The 22,625-nt window shown below is 37.4% G+C and overlaps 1 protein-coding gene across 1 annotated transcript in view; it reads left to right on the top strand.

The window, feature by feature from the left end:
- Positions 1-22,625, top strand: part of LOC308665584 (piezo-type mechanosensitive ion channel component 2-like) — a gene marked incomplete at both ends in the record, with an annotated part of 78,181 nt that overhangs the window by 23,077 nt on the left and 32,479 nt on the right. Inside the window, 18 exons of the mRNA XM_081323648.1 lie at positions 2,255-2,325; positions 2,907-3,070; positions 3,569-3,745; positions 4,189-4,332; positions 6,623-6,823; positions 8,052-8,256; positions 8,442-8,543; positions 9,944-10,109; positions 10,655-10,898; positions 12,306-12,402; positions 14,889-15,051; positions 15,805-15,894; positions 16,902-16,993; positions 18,505-18,623; positions 19,399-19,528; positions 19,811-19,882; positions 21,188-21,354; positions 22,083-22,249. Coding sequence (XP_081179774.1) covers positions 2,255-2,325; positions 2,907-3,070; positions 3,569-3,745; positions 4,189-4,332; positions 6,623-6,823; positions 8,052-8,256; positions 8,442-8,543; positions 9,944-10,109; positions 10,655-10,898; positions 12,306-12,402; positions 14,889-15,051; positions 15,805-15,894; positions 16,902-16,993; positions 18,505-18,623; positions 19,399-19,528; positions 19,811-19,882; positions 21,188-21,354; positions 22,083-22,249 — 2,571 coding nt within the window. The remainder of the gene's footprint in view (positions 1-2,254; positions 2,326-2,906; positions 3,071-3,568; positions 3,746-4,188; positions 4,333-6,622; positions 6,824-8,051; positions 8,257-8,441; positions 8,544-9,943; positions 10,110-10,654; positions 10,899-12,305; positions 12,403-14,888; positions 15,052-15,804; positions 15,895-16,901; positions 16,994-18,504; positions 18,624-19,398; positions 19,529-19,810; positions 19,883-21,187; positions 21,355-22,082; positions 22,250-22,625) is intronic.

The raw sequence follows: 22,625 nt of genomic DNA on the forward strand, positions 1-22,625 counted from the left end.
TGCAGTCATAAATAGACTTTCTTGGAGTAAGTCATCTTGAATTCAAACACTCTTACTTTTAAGTATATGTGTAAATACTTGAACTATAAGATCCTGCTAAAGGAGCTGTGGCTCATTGAAAGGTCACTGCTGTCCTTAAACTGGCCTCTCCAATTAGATGTTTCTGGTAGCATTTGGGAAAGACTTTGTCTATAATCCAGACATTTGGGAATTTTCTGTACTTGCAATGTCACTTGTGTTTTTTTGTTGTTTTTTTTAAACTTTTCAGGGTTAAGGAAACACTCCAGAAACTGCAAAGTAGTTGAGCTTGAAATGCATAGAATATTAAATGTTTGAATTTGCTTAACCTTTGAAGCCTATGCAGGTCAGGTGGGCAGAATTTATCAGAAAAAAGATGCCTAGACTCTGAACTATTCAATACTATAAAAGTACCACCTTGAATTGCCCTTGAAAGTATATAGTTAATTCAGTGCAGTACCTGTAGCAACAGAATAACACAGTATCAAGACTGACCAGGAAGCATATGGGTCATTTCAATTTAGACCAGGTTTTTGGTTGGTCTTTAAGGGCAGCCCCATGGGGAATGAGTTGCAATGATTGAAATGAGAAATAATAAGTGCGTTGGTGACTCAGTGCATCCAAGGTTGGTTACAACTGATACACCAGCTAAGAAAACTCATCCTGGCCACAGAGTCCATCTGTTCTTTAAGCAGGAGCCAGAAGTCCTAGAGGACACCAGAGTATGAGCTACTGTTTTGCAGGAATACAATCTCACTGATATAAAAGACGGTAGCGTTCTAGAAACATCAGGCTTCTGAATTTACAGCTGCTGCGTCTTGTTTGGATTGAATCCAAACCTATTTTTCTTCCATTTGTATGGAATGGAAGTTCTCTTGACTTGCTCATTTCCAGTTGGGCTTTCTCTGGTGATGCTGGCTGAGGACACTTTTTGCAGAAAACTAAGTACCTTGCCTCTGAGTGTAGTTTTTTTTTACTGCATGGGTGTTGAGCGTTAAAGCTAGAAACCAAGGAAAAATCACAGTTGATGATTAAGGCAAAAAATGTTGTGAACATTCAAATACTAATAATTATTGATAACATTTTTTAAACTGACATGCAGCATGACTCCCAGCAACTCTGAGTAGGTTAACATTTTAAAAAAATATTTAAAAACAGGTAAAAATATAAGAAACACAAAACAAAGAACAAAAATGGCAAGAACAAGAACAAGGAAAAGGATGTCAGTCATCTTTACCAGAGAGCTGAATGAAAAGCTATGTCTCCAAGGCCTTTTGAAATACCGGTAGAGTCAAGGGTATTAGACTCTAAAAGGAAACCTTATTACAGAGGGCTGAGGCTGCAACAGAGAAGGCCCGCTTCCAGTGTCCTAAAAATTGCACTGTTTAATCAATAGATCTTGCAGCATGCCAACTCTACCAGATTGGATCAGCTGGACAGATACAATAGAAAATAGGTGGTTCCTCAAGTATCCTAGCCATAAAGGACTTTATAGGTAGCGACAAGCATGCCTATCACTGCCTGTGTTGCTGCATTCTGAATTAGTTGAAGATTCTGGGTCATTTTCAAGGGCAGTGCCATATAGAATGCAAGTCTACCATTCATTTTCTTTTGGTTTTATTGTGGGCTGTTGTGGGCTGTTCCCTGACACCACTGGATGACATCGCCAGGGCTCGTTGCCTTGGAAGAGTGAGGAAGATTCTCAGGGATGACTCACACCCTGGACGGTATCTCTTTACTCTCCTACCATCCGGTAGGAGATATAGGAATATAGCCAGCCGTACCAACAGGCTGAAAAATAGCTTTTATCCGTGGGCTGTTAGGCTTTTAAATGGGACATAATCTTATGCAGAATTGACTTGGGAGGCTGCTGTGTGGTGTAGTTGGTTCACATGGTGTGGTGGGATGGAGGGTTTGTTGTCACTGTGTGTTGGGAGGAGAGAGCATGGGGGGAGGCTCAGCTAATCTCAATGTACACATGTTGTACTTTGACAATAAAGGTTTATTATTATTATTATTATTAAAAACTTCCTGAAAAATATTTACTTGACAGGGATTATTGTCTCCCTCATTACCTGTAATACATCACAAGATAAGCAGCATATAAATTTGATAAATAAATAAACAATAAAGAAAAGTATCTCTTAAAAAATTACCTGACTGACCTAAGATTTATCTTGCTTCATTACCAATGCAATAACTACTCTGGTTGGCTATTCTAATGTATTTTAAACAGGTTGGCTCCTGAGCCATTACAACAGCCTTTTCCAGATGGACTGGACAAGTCTGAGAATACCACAGAAAATGGTAAGGCTGAAGAGTAAGCTCTTCTATTCAAAATAAAGAAAGTAGTGGTTTGCTTTATTCGAATAAATTTGGCATTCAATTTGTAAATGTAATCTGTTGTCTCCCAATCCCAGTACAAAACAGATGGCAAGGGGTTTGCTATTTTTAGGTTTGAGGAACAAAATTCATCAGTGGGATGAACTGGTGAATTCTGGCAATATTCTTGGCAGTAGGTACAGACTACAGCATCAGACTTTGAACCAATGTTTCTCAAACTTGGCAACTTGAAGGTGTGTGGATTTCAACTCCCAGAATTCCCCAACAAGCCAAGGTTGAATGAAGTCATATGCAAATTCAACCCAGTTTTCTAGTCATACTTCTATTCACATAATTGCAATTTTCAAAAAGAATTAGCAGTATTTTCATCAAACTAATATTTTTTCTTTGGTCACAGCAGTGGTTTCTCTCAGATTTCTCTCTGCCATTTTATTTGTTTATGCCTTCATTGAGAAACTTTTAAAGTGCAAGCCTTTGGGCAGATCCCAGGTCCTTTTTTATTCTGCTTACTTTATTTTGTTAAAATCAATTACTTTTCTTTTTAGAGGTAAAGAGGAATAAATGGACAGAAGTGGTGGATAATTTGGCACCTTGTCTTCTGAAGATCATAGCAATAGTTCAGGAAATGCAAGTGCTTGCATGGAGATTTCTGGAGCTCCACATCCTTAAGATTGTGTCCACTTGCATTATCTGGATCACACTTCAAGAGGTTAGTTAATAACTATCTCATCTGGGAAACAGTCCAAAGAGAAAACCAGGAATTAAGGCAGGAATTCAATCAAGAAAGCAGAACAAAATAAATCTCGATATAAATATTGAAGAAAAGAACACTCCTTTTCTACAGACCTTTATGAAATTGATTTATTAATATTTAATGCAGAATTGTATTACTAATAAGTTAATAATCCAGAATGTTATTTAGGTATGTTATGGATTCTTCAGGTTACAAAGGTTCTAAAGTTTAGATGTGATTATAGAGTGTTTATTTGTCAATATCTTAATCTTTATATTGTCTAGTTACAGATGTATGAAAAATCAAACTGCTATTACTATGGCTAGGTTTAAGGGTAAACCTTGCAACATGGATTAGATCAACTGCTTTACTTGATCAAGACTGAAGCAGAAGACTGAAATTGTTTTGTTTGCAAAGATGATTCCTGTTGGCTTTGCTTTTTTACTTTATCTGCTTGTGTCCAATTTTCTGTAGGTGTGTTTGATGAACTATGTTTTCTTTATTGTGTGGACATTTGCTATTCCTTATTCCAAATTTCGTCCCTATGCCTCAAGAATCTGTACATTTTGGTCTTGTGTGATGGTCATCTGGAAAATGTTGTATCAGTTGAAATTTATTAAGCCCTGGAATTATTCCACAAACTGCACTCAGGTCAGTGTTCTAATGGGCTGAGGATCCAAATTTCTCAAGCATTTTTTGTACTTCCTTGAAAGTGTTCCAGCTCCCTCAATCAGATACAAAACATTTTGCAGATTCCTGATGATTAACTTAACCTTCTAAAATTTGGTATGTTCAAGATATTGGAATTGCAGCCCCAAAATTTCAAAGTGGTATGACCTGGAATGGCTTATAGTATGGACTAGAAGTGGGGAGGTTTGAAAAAAATAAACAAATGAGTGTGTATTTTCCTGAAATAAAGTCCCCTTCTTGTTTCTTGAAAACAAGAAGTACAATTGTATACTGTAGAGTCATTTGGCCAATGAGCCACCATATAAATTAAACAGGAAGTAATTAATTTTGAAAACAGAACTGTTTGGCTAATAGGATGCCATATAAATTGAACAAATGAAGAATGAATGTGTCCATCTCTTCAGGATCTGCATTTGAATATGACTTACCATTCTATCAATGTTGATGAGTTATTGGAGAAATCATCTTTGTATGTGGCACCAATTGACCCAGCACTCTGGATTGGAGGGTTGATGAAGTGCAGTGACAATATTGTTCTTTGTCTAAAGGTAGGAATTTATTTAAGCACTAATATTATGGTAAGCAAGAGAATAAATATTACAGAACGAATCTTTTTCCTTATAAGACAGTGAGTCTGACATTAGTCCTTCTAAGCGGCTTTTGATACCATCGACCATGGTATCCTGCTGCGACGTCTCAGGGGGTTGGGAGTGGGGGGCACTGTTTTACAGTGGTTCTCCTACCTCTTGGGCCGTTCGCAGTCGATGTTGACGGTGTTGTGATTCAGGGTCAGCCGGTGGGTTCGGCAGTTGGGTCGGACGACTCAGAGGAGGAGGAGGGGGGTGTTGAAGAGCTTGCTGAGGGGATTGGACAGCTTGATGAGAGCCCCCAGCAAGGCCCCTCTCATCTGGTCACGATGCAGACCCAGCTGTGTGAGCCTGACAGCGTGGATGAAGATGACCCACAGCTGGCCCTGTTCAAGGACGCCCGACGCAGGAGGCAGTCAGTCAGGAGTAAACAGAGGAAGGCAATGGGGCACCTCGGAAGGAGGCACAGAGAGGCCACGCCCTGAACTGTATTTAAGGGGAATGTGTGGGAGGGCTGGTTTGCTGAAGGCAACCGCTTGGATTGTTCCTGCTTCTTAGCTCGTGTTTTATGGTTGGTGTCTTGTCTTGCTCTGTTTTATGTGAATAAATTTGGCAGGCTTTATTCCAGCCTCTTGCCGTTTGTAAAGGGGTTGTCCCTGCTTTTGCTGCGGGGCCGGTAGCAGGCTGGTACAGAACAGACGGGAGGGCAGAGGTCCGCCCCGAGGTCTCTCATTTGCGGAGTTCCTCAGGGGTCAGTCCTCTCTCCCCTCCTGTTCAATATCTATATGAAGCCGCTGGGTGAGATCATTCGTGGTTTTGGGGTGGGGTATCATCAGTACGCTGATGATACCCAACTTTTTATTTCCACCCCAAATCAACCCAGTGATGCCCTCGACGTGATGTCCTGTTGCCTGGAGGCGGTTCGGGTTTGGATGGGGAGAAACAGGCTCCGACTCAATCCTGCCAAGACTGAGTGGCTGTGCGTACAGGCATATTCTATTCCATCTTTAATGATGGGGGGGTGAGGTGTTACCCCCCGTCGATAGGACTCGCAACTTGGGTGTTCTCCTGGACTTGCGGCTCAGTCTTGAAGATCATATAGGAGCCGTGACCAGGGGGGCTTTTGCCCAGGTTCGCCTGGTGCGCCAGTTGCGGCCCTATCTGGACCGAGATGCCTTGCGCACAGTCACTCATGCGCTCATGACCTCCCGGTTAGACTACTGCAACGCTCTCTACATGGAGCTGCCCTTGAGGACCACTCAGAGGCTTCAGCTGGTGCAGAATGCTGCTGCGCGAGTTGTGATGGGGGTTTCCCGATACTCCCATGTAACACCTCTACTCCGCGAGCTGCATTGGCTTCCAATTGCCCTCCGGGTGAGATTCAAGGTGCTGGTGATGACCTATAAAGCCCTAAATGGTGAGGGTCCAGGATATCTGAGGGAACACCTGCTGCCGGCATCAAGTTCCTTTCGTCCTGTGCGCTCCCACAGGGAGGGCCTTCTCAGGGTGCCGCCGGCAAAGGATTGCCGGCGGGCAACACCCAGGGGGAGGGCCTTCTCTGTGGGTGGGCCTGCCCTTTGGAACCAGTTACCCGTAGAGCTCAGGACTGCCCCTGATTTTCGTTCGTTCTGACGGGACCTGAAGACCTGGCTCTTTGAGCTTTCCAGCCAGGACTGAGAACTTTTAATTTTTAACTTATTGTAATTGGGTTTTTAATCAGAGTTATAGGGGTTTTAGATTTTTAATCAAGGATAATTTAATCTATTTTAATTGTTATTAACTTTTTGTATTGTAATGTTGTTTTAATTGCCTTGTGAACCGCCCTGGATCCTATGGGAGAAGGGTGGTATATAAGTTCAATAAATAATAATAATAATGGGGAAACTGATGTTTGTCTAATAATATTATCAGACAAACTTTGTAATATCACTTTAAATTTAGGAACTAGACTGGTTCAAGACATTTTGCTATTTCAAAAAATATGGTCTGTTAGATGTTCAAAAGCAGACCTAAATCATACTTTAGCACTAGTACTTTATTTCCATTGATCCACCATTAAGGAGGATCATTGGAAAGACAGTTGTCTTCCATCAAAAGAGAATGATTCATGGATAACAGCCATCATAAACAAGTATAAAGTTGTCTCAGTAGGGGGAACTATTGAAGAAGAAAAATCATAGATGCTTTAGGTAATTAGGATGATTGGGGAAACAACATTCTTATGAAGGATGTATTATCCTGTATTTCTTAGAACCATCTTACCATCCTGATTCTAATGGCTTTAGAAGCAACAGTGTATCGCCACCAATATTTTTACTGGACTCAGAAGCAACTATTGCCACCTGTCACAGGTAGCCTTTTTAATAATATTGCCCGGGAGAACTTGGATGAAGGGCTACTCAACTGCATCAAATACTTTCTCAACTATAGTTTTTACAAATTTGGACTGGAGGTGAGAAAATGTTGGTAAGAAAGGACCATATCTTCTTGGTGTTGGGAAATGAGACAGGCAGCTTAGAAGACAAAAGATGTGTGGTTTCAAGTAGGAAGTAATCAGATGTGGCCCCAGAGAGCCAAGTGCAGAGGCCAGGTGAAGCTTTCTGCCACCTGGTTCACATTATGGACTACCTCATTTTATAGTTTTGGGAATCCAAAGAGAACTCCATCTGTCTTCCCTACAAACAGGTAGATAAGACATTGTACAGTATTTAGTCTGTCCAATGTTTTCAAATGTTTTGAGACTGTGATATCCACAACCCTTCAGCCATGTTAGATTACAAAAAAAGTAGCCTCTGGGCATGCTGATTGGGGATTCTGGAAGTTGTAATCACAGCAGACTTTAAAGTTACTGGACTGGGCAATACTGTTTTCATCTATATTGAATTGTGCAGAAGGTGAATTGCTGTCATTGGTATATCAAAGCTGCACTTTTCCCTGCTTACGTATAATTATATACATTTATTGAAGTACTATGGTTTTGTCTGCCATTGAAGGCAAAACACAAATGAATAGCTATAAATACTGAACGGTGAACAAGTTTTTACTTTTTTTTAATAATCTTTATTTGTATCTCCTATTTTCTCTTCTTTTATTTTTCCTTTAGTGTCAGGTTAATTTGACTTAATAAGACCATGTTGTATTAGATTTATTAACTTTTTAGTTTAGTACCTAGAAAATCAGGTACACTACTATTAGTGAGGATAAATATAGAGCTATAAAGGGCTTTAAATATGATTAGCTGTGCTTTGATTATACCAGAAACTAAATAGTAACTAGTGCAGTTTTTGAAATAGTGGCAGTGTAACCAAGACATGCCTGTAACAATTACGTTGGAGATTTGTATGATAAAGGATTCACTAATTATGAAGCAAATGTTTCCGATATTGTATGCAGGTTGTCCATGATTTGTAACCAGTAGCTTGCTAGGAAGTAATGCCCATAGTGAACCATTGGTTTGCTTAACAACTGCAGTGTTTGCTTAACAATTATCACAAGAAACATTGTGTCATACCAGTTTTACAATTATCACAACATATGACCATAATGGGGTAGGCTCATTACGGTTATATGTTGAGACTACCTGTATATGATTGCAGACTGAGTTCTTGAGCTTAGTGTTAAGTCCTTTCAACCTGGTGCCATTGTGATGTTAGCTCAGCTGCCTCTTCTCCTTTTTTCAGATATGCTTTGTGGCGGCAATTAATGTGATTGGGCAACGCATGGACCTCTATGCACTTATCCATGCAAGTTGGCTGATTTACCTGTTGAGCTACCGTCAGAGGAAAGCAATAGCCCAAGTCTGGCCCAAATACTGTTTCTTCCTTGTCAACATTGTGGCCTTTCAGTATTTGCTTTGTATTGGCCTCCCACCTGCTTTGTGCCAAGGTGAATGCAGCACTGTGTGGGGAAGCAGAGATATGTCATGTGGAGGGTAATAGCAATAATTGAGCAGAGGGCTGGCTTTGCTACTAGTGCTCAGTAGCTCCCTTTGCATCAAACTTGTCTGGACAGGAAACTTGTAAATTAGTTGAAGAAGTTTTGTGTAATGCAGATGATCTCTTTGCTGGCAGATTATCCATGGAGAAATTCCCACTGGTTGCTACCTTCAAATCTGATTAAGTGGCTTTATCTGCCTGATTTTGCTGAGAGACCGAATACTAATTTTCTCCTGTGTAAGTATAAATTGGAAAGGGTAGCATATGCTTCATGAGGATATGTATTTTATTCTTAGACCAATATAGTTCTGGACCGTGTCTTGCAGGTAACAGTGATAATGACATGACATGCTTAAGGTCCTCCCAGAATTGCTTAATGAGATGAATGGCAATAGAAAACTAATAAATAAATTACAGCTAAATTCTGTGTACAAATTGCAGTTGAGGAAAATGTGGACAAAATAGGCAATGTTTATCTAGCTCAATATTATTTATATGTAGAATAGATAATAAGGTGTTCTTATTGGAAGGATTACTATATTCAGTATCCAAGGGATATGGGTATCTCAGTCCAAATAATCTGTTGAGCACTAAATGTCTATTCCTGATTTATATGAACTGCCCAGAGTTCTTTAAAATTTCAGACATGGGCTTTTTCTTGTCCAGTCTGCATGAAATTCCTTCTCTTTTCCAGCAAGCAATGTCTTTTCTCTTTTTAATTTAGGTTGTATATACTGTATGGCTGTGGACCTGTTCTTCATTTACTGTAGCTCTTGCAAATTCCTGTTGCAAAGCCTTCTTCATCTTACTTCTATCTTGTTACCTTTGAGTGCAATCTACAGAGAAATGGCAGTGCAATTTCTTACTAATAAAAATAAAATAAAAATAGTCACAAATGAAGGCAAATATATGTATCCCATTCAATTTTGCAATAAAAATAGTAATTTTTTTAAAGACTTAGCAAACACCCTGCTAAAGGTATTTCCTCACTTCCCAACTGAATGTGCCCCCTCTGGAGATCCTATTCCCTAATTACATTGCTAAATCCTTCTCATTTTTTAAAAAAATTATCTGTCTCCAAAAGTTTGCCCACCCTACTCTTTAATGTAAGTTCCCCCTGATCAGAATGCAGTTTAAACAAATTGTACCTTAATAAATAAATAAAAATTTCAAATATGGGTGCAGTATTCTGGCACAAATAGGAAACATATTTGACATTGAGTTACCTATAATATCACTGTATATTGAATTCCATGCAGAACACTTATCTAAATTGTAGTGCATCAGTTTTTTTATATCTTCTGAGGTTTGGGAGCTGTTCCAGGAAGCAATTGATCTTGTGCTAGTGAACCTTTGTAAAGTTAGTTTTGCTTCTTCTGGCTAACTTGAACAACTCAAACAGCTGGTAGCAATGAAAACAGCATAGCTACCTCTAAGATTCATTATTGCAGTTTTGCTGCATTGTTTTTCAGTGTTATGGAGCATGGACCTTTCTGTACTTGATAGCAAGATGACATTTTATATGACTGTTTATACACACAGATACTAGAAGGTGCCTTCTTGGAGAAACATGTTATAATAAGAAGGTAGAGTGAAAGCATTTTCTAGATTAAAAAATATTTCCTTCCTTATGGCAGATGATTTCCTTCTTCTGCTTTTTGCTTCCTTGCAATGGCAAGTTTTTGAAGATGAGGATCAGCCTCTAGTCAAGCTGCAAGCTGGAGATAACTCAGAGATTAATCAAGATTTGGGCCCAGCAGGTCTCAGTGAATTCAGTCGAGTACCAAATTTTATCCATTGCAGGTAAGAAATAAAGGAAAACATGTTCATGTTTGGGTTTTCTCCAGAAAGCACAACAACTTCCAAATATACTATCCTCTAGATAAGTAGGATTAAAGCCCTCATAATTCCTAGCTAGTACAACTATTTGAATTTTGGAGTGCTTCTTAATATAATGTTGAATTTTTTCAGGTACCGATAGCAGCTGTGATTACCAAATTCTCTTCCTCCCCCAACAGCAGTGCCCCACCTCAAGGTATATGGCACCACACATTAACTGATGGTGCCACCTCCTGCTAATGCATAGATTTTCATTTTTAGAATAATTTGGAAGAAGTGGCAGCATTAGTGCCTCCTAATTTTTGGGACCTTAGGTCAATGTCTATTTGACCTTAACTTAAACCTGACTCTACCCAACAAACTATAGTTATAAACAAAGTGGCTTTATATAGTGGGTGAATTAAACCAGCACACTCTATAGAACTTGTAGTCAATTCTGTCTTTGTTTCCCTCATTACTACACAATCTAGTTTCTATTCATTCTATTGTCATTATTTTCTTCTGAATAGATCTTATTTGGATCTGATGAAAGTGCTTATATTCAAGTACCTCTTCTGGATTGTCCTTTGTCTAATTTTTGTGACCGGGACAGCCAGGATCAGCATCTTCTGTGTGGGCTACTTGGTTGCCTGCTTCTACTTTATGCACTTTGGACAAAGCCTTCAGCTGAAGCCCATCAGAGACATTCTTAGACCATGGGACTACTTGATTGTCTACACTACTTTGGTTATAACAGTAAAGAATCTTCTTGCTGTATGTAGTGGGTTAATGTTTGTGATCAACTTGTTGAGGAGGGGCAAAAATATCTATTTATTGTAAACTGCCTCAGAAAAAATTATTCTAATTTTATTTCTAACAATTCTTTAACTGGATGAAAGAAGATTGGTTTCTTTGTTTTGAAATGGTCTTTGAAAAGAAAAAAGAGTGCTGGTGAATTTCTCATGTTCTTGCTCTTTTTATATATAAAGTAGGTATGGAGGTCTTGTTTTTTGGCATATAAATTGATTTTTCATAGCTTCTTATATTTAAAACTTAAGGGAATTTTATTTGATACCAAGGAAATTTTCTTAAGAAATTTCTCCCATTGGGCATCTTTGAAATTGAAAAGTTAGGATGGCTAAGGAAGCTCGAGAATGGTGGAAAGCTATGCAGCAGAAAACAACAGAGATAGCAATTCCACAATTAACTAGGCTTCAAAATACCAAGAAGAGAAATTTAAAGGAAATTCTCAAACATTCGAAGTATAAGGTAGAAAAGGAGAAGTCTAAGCCTCTTTTAGGGCTAGTGTGAGAAATTTCAATATTTTGGCATAGCCTTAAGAAGTATAGTTTGGAACCACTGTTGATGCAGAGGGAATTTAAGTGCAGTACATTGAAATTCTCATTGTGAAATAAGACATGTCAGACACTGCTCATAATTCTTAAAGGGATGCAGTAGAACTGGTTGCATAGGTTGAGATTATACAACTTCCAACATGTTGTGTCAATATCTAAAAGAGAAATACATGATAGGTGATGATAAACGAATCTAGCCTTCCTGTCATCCAGCAAACATAGCCAATGGCTGAGCTGACAGGAGTTACTAATATAAGCAGATGTGCCTGAGGATCCATTGTTCTTATCAAAATGAGATATTTCTGTCATGATGCAAACTCTGCTCTTTTCTTATACACAAATATGTTATGACTTACTTACAAAGAGAGTAGAGCTTTTTAATCCTCCCTTGATTGCCCACGGACTCTAAATCCAAGTTGCACTCTAGAAAAAACCTTAAAGGAGGTTGCTGTGTTTGCATAGTCAAAGAAGAGCATTGTTATAATAATTTACAGTAGGTGGTAATTTGAATTTGAATTTTTGAATTTTTCCAATTCAAAACTCCAATTTGGACTTCCCATTCCTGAGGCCACTACTGTGCCATTTAGTCACTTGGGAAATTAAAAGCTCAAACACAAAACAAACTATTTCTATCTTTTTTAAATTTTATTTTTATTTGCCCATACTTGCCCATTTGATCACCAGATTCTTGATCATTAAGGAAAGAGCTCCAATTTTACTACCCTCTATTTATATTATCTTCCCCCCTTCCCCACGAGGCAGGGGAAAGATCTGGAGCTCTAATCCCTGCTAAATTGTTCTGTTTTCCCTCTTTTTTTTTCTACAGGTTGGAGCATGTGCATACCTTAATAAATTACAAATAAATTATTGTTGGCTAATTCAGACCTTCGCTATGTATTGCACGATACCAGGATATGAAGTAGGTAAGTGAGAAGCAATTCCATAGAAAGATAGGCATAAGGCATCCCAAACATTCCTTAAAGAGAATTATAAATACACTTCACTTTATTTCCCGGGTTTGTTGTGTTATGTTGCAGGACTAGGAGTGGAGAGATTCAGGTTCTAGTTCTCCCTTGAGCACAGAAGACAAATGAGTGACTTTGGGGCGTTTCCCTCAACCTGGGACTAGAAAGTCAAAATTATCTACTAACCTGCACTGAACCTGAATGGTAGATTATGGCCCTTCAATGTAAGGATATTTATCCTGCAGTACATTGGAAAAACAAAACAACCTCTTCAAAAACACATGGCACAACATAGGAGAAAAAACCCATCAGGTCTGAATTCAGCAGTCCACCTGCATTTGAAAGACAAAGGCCACTCTTTTGAAGACAGCAAAGTCCACATTCTGGACAGAGAGGAACACCGGTTTAAAAGAGAGGTTAAAGAGGCCATCTGCATTAAAACTGAACAGCCCCCTCTCAATAGAGAGGAAGGAATACAACATTACCTATCATCTGTTTGCAACACAGTCCTTTCAGTAGTTCCAAGAAGGTTCCACACCCATCTGCACTATTCAAGTGACCCGTGGGCACAGATAAAACTCCAAATGGCCTGAACAACTCTCAGAGAGAGTGCTAATGACCAGATGACTGCAAGGAATATAAATCCTTCCATTCTCTATCAGTCAGTCAGAACTAAAGAAGCTTCTTGGATGAGAAGCAAACATCTTCAAGGAAAAACAAAGAAAGTCCAGTAACCTTTTGAAAAAGCACTTTTGGGTTCCCTTAGCATGAACACCTAATAGTATTTATTTATTTATTTATTTATTTATTTATTTATTTTATTTTATTACATTTATATACCGCCCTTTCCCGAAGGACTCAGGGCGGTTTACAGGGTAATTAAAAACCAAGATACAAAAGTTAAAAACAAGTATAATGATTATGACTCTTGCCATGTAAATATAAGATTGCAGGTCTGAAACTGGCAGAAAGGTTTTTTTAAAAAATTTCTTTCCCTTATCTTCCCACGTGTGTGTGTGTGTGTGTGTGTGTGTCGCCACAGGCATCCATGTATATATAGATAACTACCACAAGTAACTGAAAAAAATATAAAATGTTGCATCTGGGGAAGAAGCTTAATAGTAGAATGTTTGATTTCCATGCAGAAGATCTTAGACTCAATTGTTCCTGAGTTCTTGGAAAAAATCTTAAAAAGCAGTGGCCAGTCACAGTAGGTAATGTGAGGGCAGTTAGACAAGAACTCTTATCCAGAGTAAGACAGATAATTATTCTTAAAGTAGTTGCCTGTACTCATTCATCTGTTGTGCTCCTTCATGTATTGCAGATTGATATAGGTGGCTGGAAGCTTCTCCATTGATAGATTAAGTTATGAGAGCCTTCAAAAATTGTAATATAGATCTGCTATGCAAGATTCAACTGATTTTTTAATAAATATGTTGTATAGATTCAGGAGATTCATGTTGCCTAAGCAGAAAAGCAAATTCTTGAACTCAGATCTTAAAAAGGTTCCATAGCTAATCACAAAAAGCTAATGAATGTTGGGAACATTCAACCAAGAATGAGCAAGACACTACCAAGAACTCCCAAGACTTTAGATTATTTATTTATTTATTTATTTGGATTTATATACCGCCCCTCTCCCAAGGGACTCGGGGCGGTGTACAGGGCAATTAAAACACTATAAACAACACATAATATACAAAAATTAAAATGAAATTAAATCAAATAGCCCTAAACAATAAACACATTCTAAAATTTAAAATTTTTAAAATTTAAGATCTAAAATCCCAGTCCCTCAGTCCAGGCTGGCAAGTTCAAATAGCCAAGTCTTCAGGCCGCAGCGAAAAGAGCGAAGGTTGGGAGCCATTAGATTAGATTGGGAATTGAAAAACATATCCTGAAAGAAAGCAATGGTAAATCATTTCTTTATCATCACCAAGAAAATAGCATCTTTATATTCACCAGTAATATAGCTTAACTGAAAGGACACCTTTAACCAAATGTATGGAAGATAATAGGTTGGATCATTTCTATGCAAAAATATCTTCTCTGTTGAAGGTTAGATATACTTAACAATAGGACAGATTTTAGGCTTTGTGGAATTTTACCCATAGAATGTACTAGACTAGAGAAGCCATAATGTATTTATTAATTTTATTTTGCGGACAAAAATAAATAAAAGAGAAAACATGTTTTGTGACTTGTTTTCTTTCGGATAGCTAAAGTTATCCTTGCTATCTCTGCAAAATAAAGTTTCATTCATGGTCTCCATAATATTCACATTACATTGTACAAAATGCAAATTGTATAAATCTGTTAATATTGGTAATAACAAAAACAGCAACAACAGCAACGTGATTCTTTCTGTAGGGAAACAGAGGGATGATCTACATTTCCAACTTACCACCTAGAAAAACAAGTTTGTGAATATTGTTTCTGCACAGATCCACCTAATAATGAGATATGTGAATTGCCTAAGGATGAAGCAGGTATCCTGTGGGATGCAGTATGTTTCACCTTCTTGCTGATTCAGAGGAGAGTTTTTATGAGCTACTATTATCTCTATATTGTGACCGATCTCAAGGCTACAGATTTCTTAGCCTCCAGGTATTTATCACCAATATTTGAAGTTTACAATGATATTACACTTGGTTATTGTAAGTTGAGATGGAAACCAGGCTAAAGATGGATAATTAACTGATGTAACTAAGCAGACAATTGATATGGATCAAAGTGGGTTATTTAACATTGCCTTAGTGTTGTTTTCCATTACCCAGTTTAAGTCTTTCTTGAATTTACTAGAGAAACTGGTGACTATGTGAGTTCTGATCACATGACACATTTAAAACCACCACAGGCTTGAGCAAGGTTTGTGGTGATTTTTCAGACCAACATAATCCATTTAATATGGAGTGCCTATACAATCCTATAGAGCAGGGGTAGGCAACCTTGGCTCTTTTATGACTCGTGGACTTCAACTCCCAGAATTCCTGAGTCAGCTATGGTGGCTCAGGAATTCTGGGAGTTGAAGTCCACGAGTCATAAAAGAGCCAAGGTTGCCTACCCCTGGTATAGACAATAGAAAAGTATAGGTGCATTCTATGCTCTAAAATTTTGTTGTAGATTCCTCTGGTGTTAGTGATATTAATTAAATGGCTCCTTTACATACACATCTGTTTGAAGGCAGTACACATCTGAATATTATCAATACAGCAGTCTGTGAGCTTCATGGGTTTCCTACAAAGGCAGCTTGCTGGCTACCATTCTAATGTAGAAAAAAAGGAATATTGGATAAATTAGATCCTTGATCTACCAAGGCACAATTTTGGAAAGATTGTTCCAATTTGTTTTTCAAAACAGGGCAGCTGAGATGTTTGAGTTGAAACTGAAAAAAAAGGTGATTTCTCGGATGGAAGAAAATAGAAAATCAATGGAAATCATGAAAAAGCAGTAAGTTTCTATATTCAGTTGCAGCAGCGTCAAAAACATACCTAGGAAATGTGAGGAATCTATTTTCTTCTGAGATGCTCAATTGGGAAAAGCACTAATGATGGATCTTCAGCTTAAAGGCAGAATATTTCAGTTTAGTATGTCAATATGATTAATGTCACCCATGTAGGCTGGATAGCTTTCAATCAGATTATTTGTTGTGACCAGAAGTATTGCATAGATATTTTGTCTTTTCTAAAATTTGTTTTTGTGGCAACTGTTTCTTCAGCTGTAGCATATACTGTAGTTATCACATACAATATATTCATGAGAAATAGTCTGTGAAATTTGGGACAATTTACAAATAAAAATATTTATTGTTGTCTTCGGTGGTCCAAAGAAGTCTGCATGCCTAAATGTATACCATAACCACAAAAAATGCTTACAGCTAATGTGAGTTAAAATGCTCCCCCCAGTCTTCTCAGTGAAAGGATCTTCATATATGTAAAGATGCTAAATGGAAATTATGGTCCTTGATGATCCTTAAGTCCACAAATATGGAAGTGTGGTACATATTATTGGAAAAGAAATAAACTCAAATTTCAGACATCTTGTACTTAACCAGTGGAACAACCTGCCTCCAGAGGTGGTGAATGCTCCAACACTGGAGGTTTTTAAGAAGAGACTGGACAGCCATTTGTCTGAAATGGTATAAGGTTTCTTGCCTGAGCAGGGGGTTGGACTAGATGACCTCCAAGGTCCCGTCCAACTTATTATTATTATTATTATTATTATTATTATTATTATTATTATTATTATTATTATTATTATTATAATATTTAGGCTTCATAGGAAGAATATATGCTGAATTTTATATTGGCAAGCAAGTGAAGCCTGCAAAAGAGGGAAAGGAGAGTAATCATAATACTAGCATAGTCTTTAAAAAAATCTCAGTTATATTGGTATAAATGCATCTTTGACCTTTTTTTGGAGTCAGGAAAATCATCTGTTCTTTTGTGATTTTTTAGGATGGACTTGATTAAACCAAAATTTAAAAACCAAAGTTCCTACAAAGTACTAGAAGCAGAGTCTGATCAGATATTGGAAGAGGAGGATCCAGGTAAAAAACCCTCATTTTTCCCCCCACAAAACTTTTGAATAGAAAATTTTGAATATTTAAATAATTAGGAGTTTGGATGCATTATGCATTAGATTACAGGTAGTCCTCAACTTACAATAGTTCATTTAGTGACTGTTCAAAGTTAGTGTCACTGGAAAAAGTGATTTATGACCATTTTTCACACTTATACATATTTGCAGCATCCTCATGATCACGTGACCAAAATTTGGATGCTTGGCAACTGGTTCATATTTATGACGGTTGCGGTATCCCCAGATTGCAGTATCCCCAGACCTTTTCCAACCTTCTGACAAGCAAAGACAATGGGGGAATCAGATTCACTTAACAACTGGGTTATTAACCTAACAACTGTGATGATTCACTGAACAACCATGGCAAGAAAAGCCATAAAATGAGGCAAAACTCATTTAATAAATGTCTCACTTAGCAACATAAATTTTGTGCTCACTTATGGTAGTAACTCGAGGATAATCTTTAATTTTTATTTTTATTTTAACTTCTGTATTTATTGTATGTTATTGTTGTTAGCCGCCCTGAGTCCTTCGGGAGATAGGGCGGCATATAAGTCCCAATAATAAATAAATAAATAAATAAATAAATAAATAAATAAATAAATAAATAAATAAATAAATAATCTATATACATAACAAATAAATATTACTGTCCATCTTGAATATATAATAAGTGTAAAAGATATATATATATATATATATATATATATATATATATATATATATATATATATATATTACACTTATTATATATTCAAGATGGACAGTAATATTTATTTGTTATGTATATGTAGGAGTGTGGGTCTATACATATGTGTATATAGCATGGTTAGGTGTGTGTCATCTATGTATTCCACTTTGAAAGCGGGCAACTAAATTTCATTTTTGATGTTTGCCGTTGTGCCCACAGTAAAAAAAAAACGACAATAAAGGTTATCTTATCTTATTTGTTTGGTATGAATGACTGCACTTTTAAAATCTGCTAGGCTTAGAAAAGCATGAAGAATGAGTTAAATCAGTTGGTTAAAAATATTTTGGATGATCAGAAATATGTCTTTGATTCAATAGTCAATAAACTTTAAATATACAGTATATATATTTGTAAGCAGAGGACTTACAAAAAATATAGGTGTCGTCTTCAGGTACTGCATATAGCTCTCTTTCATGCAAGTGCAGTAGCTTAACAGTGAAATGTTTTGCAAAACAGTTATGGTTTTTGCCTTTTTCTACCTAATTTTCTTCTGATGGCTTGGGCTACAATTGGGTTGAACAGAGGGGAGCTGAAGTTAATTCCATCTGCAGGACACCAGGTTAGATAGAGAGTTGTCTTAAGTGGTTTTAGTATTTGTGAGTAGGAAATGTGGCTATGGAGCTGCAATCTTGAGGAGCTGAAAACATGGCTGAAAGATCTGACTTTTGTCTGTATGGCATAGAATTCCATAAGAGTTTTTTAATAACTGCATTTCCTGTCTGTTTCAGTGGTTCAAAGTGGGAGCTATTGCCTTTTTGACACAGATAGTGAAGAAGAAGAGGAAGAAGAATATGAACACTCTGAAAAGAGCAAAAAAGAATTCTGTAAAAAGAAAACAGCATGGCAGGTGTGACCAATTTCTGGAGAGGAAGAAACTGAGTTGGGGTAGTGACTGAGTGCTAATGGAAATGGCACATAGGCATGTAGTTATTTTTAAATGGTAGGCAAAAACCATATATTGAGGCTTTGTGGGAATACAATTCTGTACCTTTGATTCACAACCATTCTTTTAACAACCATTCAAAGTTACAATGGTACTGAAAAATGTGACTTACATCTGGTCCTCACACTTACAGCCATTGCAGCATTCCCATGATCATGTCATCAAAATTTGGGTGCACTCCAGCCCAAATTGCAGTGTTCCAGAGTCATGTGGTGACTGTAATGTATTGGGCTTGCTTTGTTAAAAGAACACCACGTGGTAACTGCTGGAAGGCTGTTTGAGCAGGGAAGCTAGCTAACGGCTCCCAGCTCCTCAGACAACCTGTCTCCGGTGCTGCTATTGGTTGCCCCTAGGGCAGCAATAGGTTGCTTCAAACCTATTGGCCGCCGCCTAGGGGCCAGGGTATAAATTGCTGCATCTGCAGCCCTGTTCTCCAGTTCAGATCCTGCAAGCAATAAACTATGATCTTTGCTGAACTCACTCGCCTCGTCTTGATTCCTGCTCAACGAACAGGAACTAGATTCTATTTTCTTTCAGTACATCAATTTTATTTTATGTTTTGGCTGCTTTACAAAACCCACCATTTTGTTTAAAGGCAGGTCGAAATTCCATAGGAGATAATTTAATATATTCTGCCCCAAGTTAGCCATTGCTCAATAAGATTCTGTCCTCTTTGCAGCTTGCATATGAAGCCTGGATGAACAGTGCAAAATCAGCTCTAAATATGAGAGAGCAAGATGAAATCAAAAGTCAAAGAAATAAAAAGGAGGAAAGGAAAAACGATGAGCAACTACCAGGGGCTGAAAGAGGTAGGAGATACTTATACACATGCTGTTATCTTCACTAAGTTATACCATGCTTAGTGGGAAATACTATATTTTAAAGCATCCCCTACCTTTTATTAATATACAGTATTTGGAAACTTTTTCACTTAAAAATACACTTAAATTCTTGTTGATGGAAAGGTGGAAATCTCAATATATTTACAATTATGACTTCATTAAGATCCCTTCATCAAGGGCATTGGCCTGAGTCATAATTCTGGGCTGCTGTTCTCATTTTTTAGTTTTTGTTTCATTTTGTGTGTTTAGCTAATGTCAGTTTGGAATCCTGTGATGAAAATATAGAGATATTGGCTTCTGAAGAGGACTTGGATAAGTCAGGTAATTAATTCCATTGTACAGAAATCATTAGCATGCAAACTAATGAATCACTCATCTATCTTTCATGCAGGTCACAGGTGAGTAGCCATCAAGGTATTCAGGGCTATAACTCACCCTTCCAGTCTTGGAAGGGTGGGAAGAAGGCCATGTCATCAAAGGTGATGGATCATGAAGCAGGAGAATCCACCAATGAGGATCTATGCTAATTGCAGTTGAGACAGAACACCTGGCCATTATTGTGTCTAATTTGGAGGAAACTTTGATGTTTTCATTTCCAGTTTATGCATGGGAGGCAAGCAGCTGAGGGCTAAAGTGTACACATGTCCTGAAAATTAAATTTTAATGGGTTTAATTCCATGATGGTGATGGTGATATTTTTATGTTGCTTTGAAGGGACAGATTCTACAGTAAATTTTGAGTCAATAAGTTCCAATTTACCATATCTACCACAAATAGTTATGACTTTCTGATACCAGTTTCTGTTTCATTATTATTCCATATGGTTCCAACTTTATTATCTTGTTAATATTATATTGCAGGTATAAGTGGCTTTTGGATTTTAACTGTGGTCAAGCAGGTGTAATAAATTTTTGCATGAAAATTTTGCATGAAAAATTAAATGCATTTTTCCACTTTGCAATGCTTGATGACAATTATTAAAATCACAAGCAAGGGAGGCATTTAACTCTTTCTTCTGCTGGTGAACTCTCAGGAAAATCTCTTTGTATAAGAAGGATTACTGGAGTATTGGGGAAAAAAATCACAGTGGCAGTTTTATAGTACTTTCCCACAAAGTAAGTATCAGCTTCAGAGAAAAGGGTTTGTTTAAGGAATGTAGTAGGACAAGATACTCTGATAAAATTTTCTCTCTATATAGCTCCACCACATAAATTGATACTATTTGCATTTTGAAAATCTGAATGTTAAAGGGAAAGATACATTTGATATCATTTCTAAATTAACTGCCAGATAGCTATATAACTGAAAGTATACCAATGCCAATGAATTTGTAATAACTGTTAGAGGACAATTTAAACAGATCAGAACATGAATATGCAAAATACAGAATAAACTAAGCAAATAAATGTCACTGAATTACAGACAGATGCTATCAGTGTTACAGATTGAAGCATTCTCTCTGTGTGTATGAACATTCCTGAGAGCAGGATTACCGAAGCGGTTTTTATAACTATAATAAAAGGGTTATGCCCCAAACCTTGCAGATTCCTAAAAGGTCTTCAGAATTGGAATGGTGTTGGGCTCTCAGCTTTTCTCATAATAAGACGCTTGTTCTCTTCACAACAGAAAGTATTGTTCAAAGAATAATCAACATTATCAAGCTTATCTCCATCTTGATGCATGCATTGATGGATGACATTATAGAAGCCCTTAATTCCCTGAGTAAAGTTAATTTGGACATTGCTGATGTATTGAGAATGGAAAAATATATTCTTTGGCAACAGATGAACAAGGTAAGATTGCTGAATTTTGAAGTACTGTAGCTTACATACAATTTATAGAAGCTCTGTGTTTTAGTTGCAAATTTAATTTAAGAAACTGGATTTGTTGATTTATTGACTTTTGGCTTTTATTTTTACTGGGATTAGTTGTGTTGTTGCTAGTTGAGGTCAACTCATGGTGACTCTGTGGGTAGTTGTCCTGAACTGCATTTGGTCTCCACTCAGATAGCCAATCATTGCTGGAGTGACTGCTTTCTGCTGCTAGGGTGAATTCATCAAATACAGGTATAATGGGACATTTGGGTACTATGGTTGGAATATATGCAATCAGTTTAATTTATTATGTTTTACTTAGAATTATCAGGTGTAATAGGTGGCCTTATACATTTCTCAATGTATATTGCAGGCGAGATCTCTAGCAGAGACCTACTGTTGGAAAAAATCCTCCTACAAGAAACAGAAAAATGATGCTAGCTACCATTGACTAAACTGAGCTAAATAATCATCAAGGGTTCTACTCAATAGAAGGCCACTTCTTGTACTACTACTAAAGATAGTAGAATGTGTTGAAGAGCTTTTCTCTTCACTTGTGACTTTCTGCAGTTCATGTAATATGTCAGTTCCAGATAATTCTAATTTCTTTAGAGCTTTCATGGACCAAAACACAATTCCATTTAATTCTGCTTTACTGCTCCTTTTCCACCCAATTAACTGTGATTTGGATTATTATTTTTCTAAAGGAAAATGAGGTTTCAGCAGATATGGTTCTACAGCATTGCAGATTTGAGAATAATCAGTCAGTTTATGGAGAATATAAAGCCAAAGTAATAGGAACTGAGGAAAGCCAAGACAAGGTATCTGAACCTCCACCGATTGAGAATACGGAGCCTTCATGTGTGCAACTTTGGTAAGAAGTAACTGCCTGCCACAAGGTGGAAACCTGCAGTATTCTTTCTTCAGGTTCTTGTAATGTTCCTGTCTATTGGGAAATACACTGTGATGTCGGGGAAGAGATGTATGTGGATTTATATATATTTGAATCTGTAGTATCTTTTTTGCCCATTAAAAATCAATGGAACATAACCACAAAGACATTATCTCAGCTTTTGCCTTTAACCCTTTAAAGCAGCATTTGTCAATCTCAGCAACATTAAGATGTATGGACTTCCAATTCCCAGATTTCCATAGACAGCATGCTAGTTGACAATTCTGGGAGTTGAAGTTCATACATTCTTAAATTTCCAAGGTTGAGGAATGCTGTCTTTAAAGCAAAGAATGCTGGT

The sequence above is a fragment of the Vipera berus genome (genome assembly GCF_964194415.1).
Source record: "Vipera berus genome assembly, chromosome: 3".
Classification (NCBI taxonomy): domain Eukaryota; kingdom Metazoa; phylum Chordata; class Lepidosauria; order Squamata; family Viperidae; genus Vipera; species Vipera berus.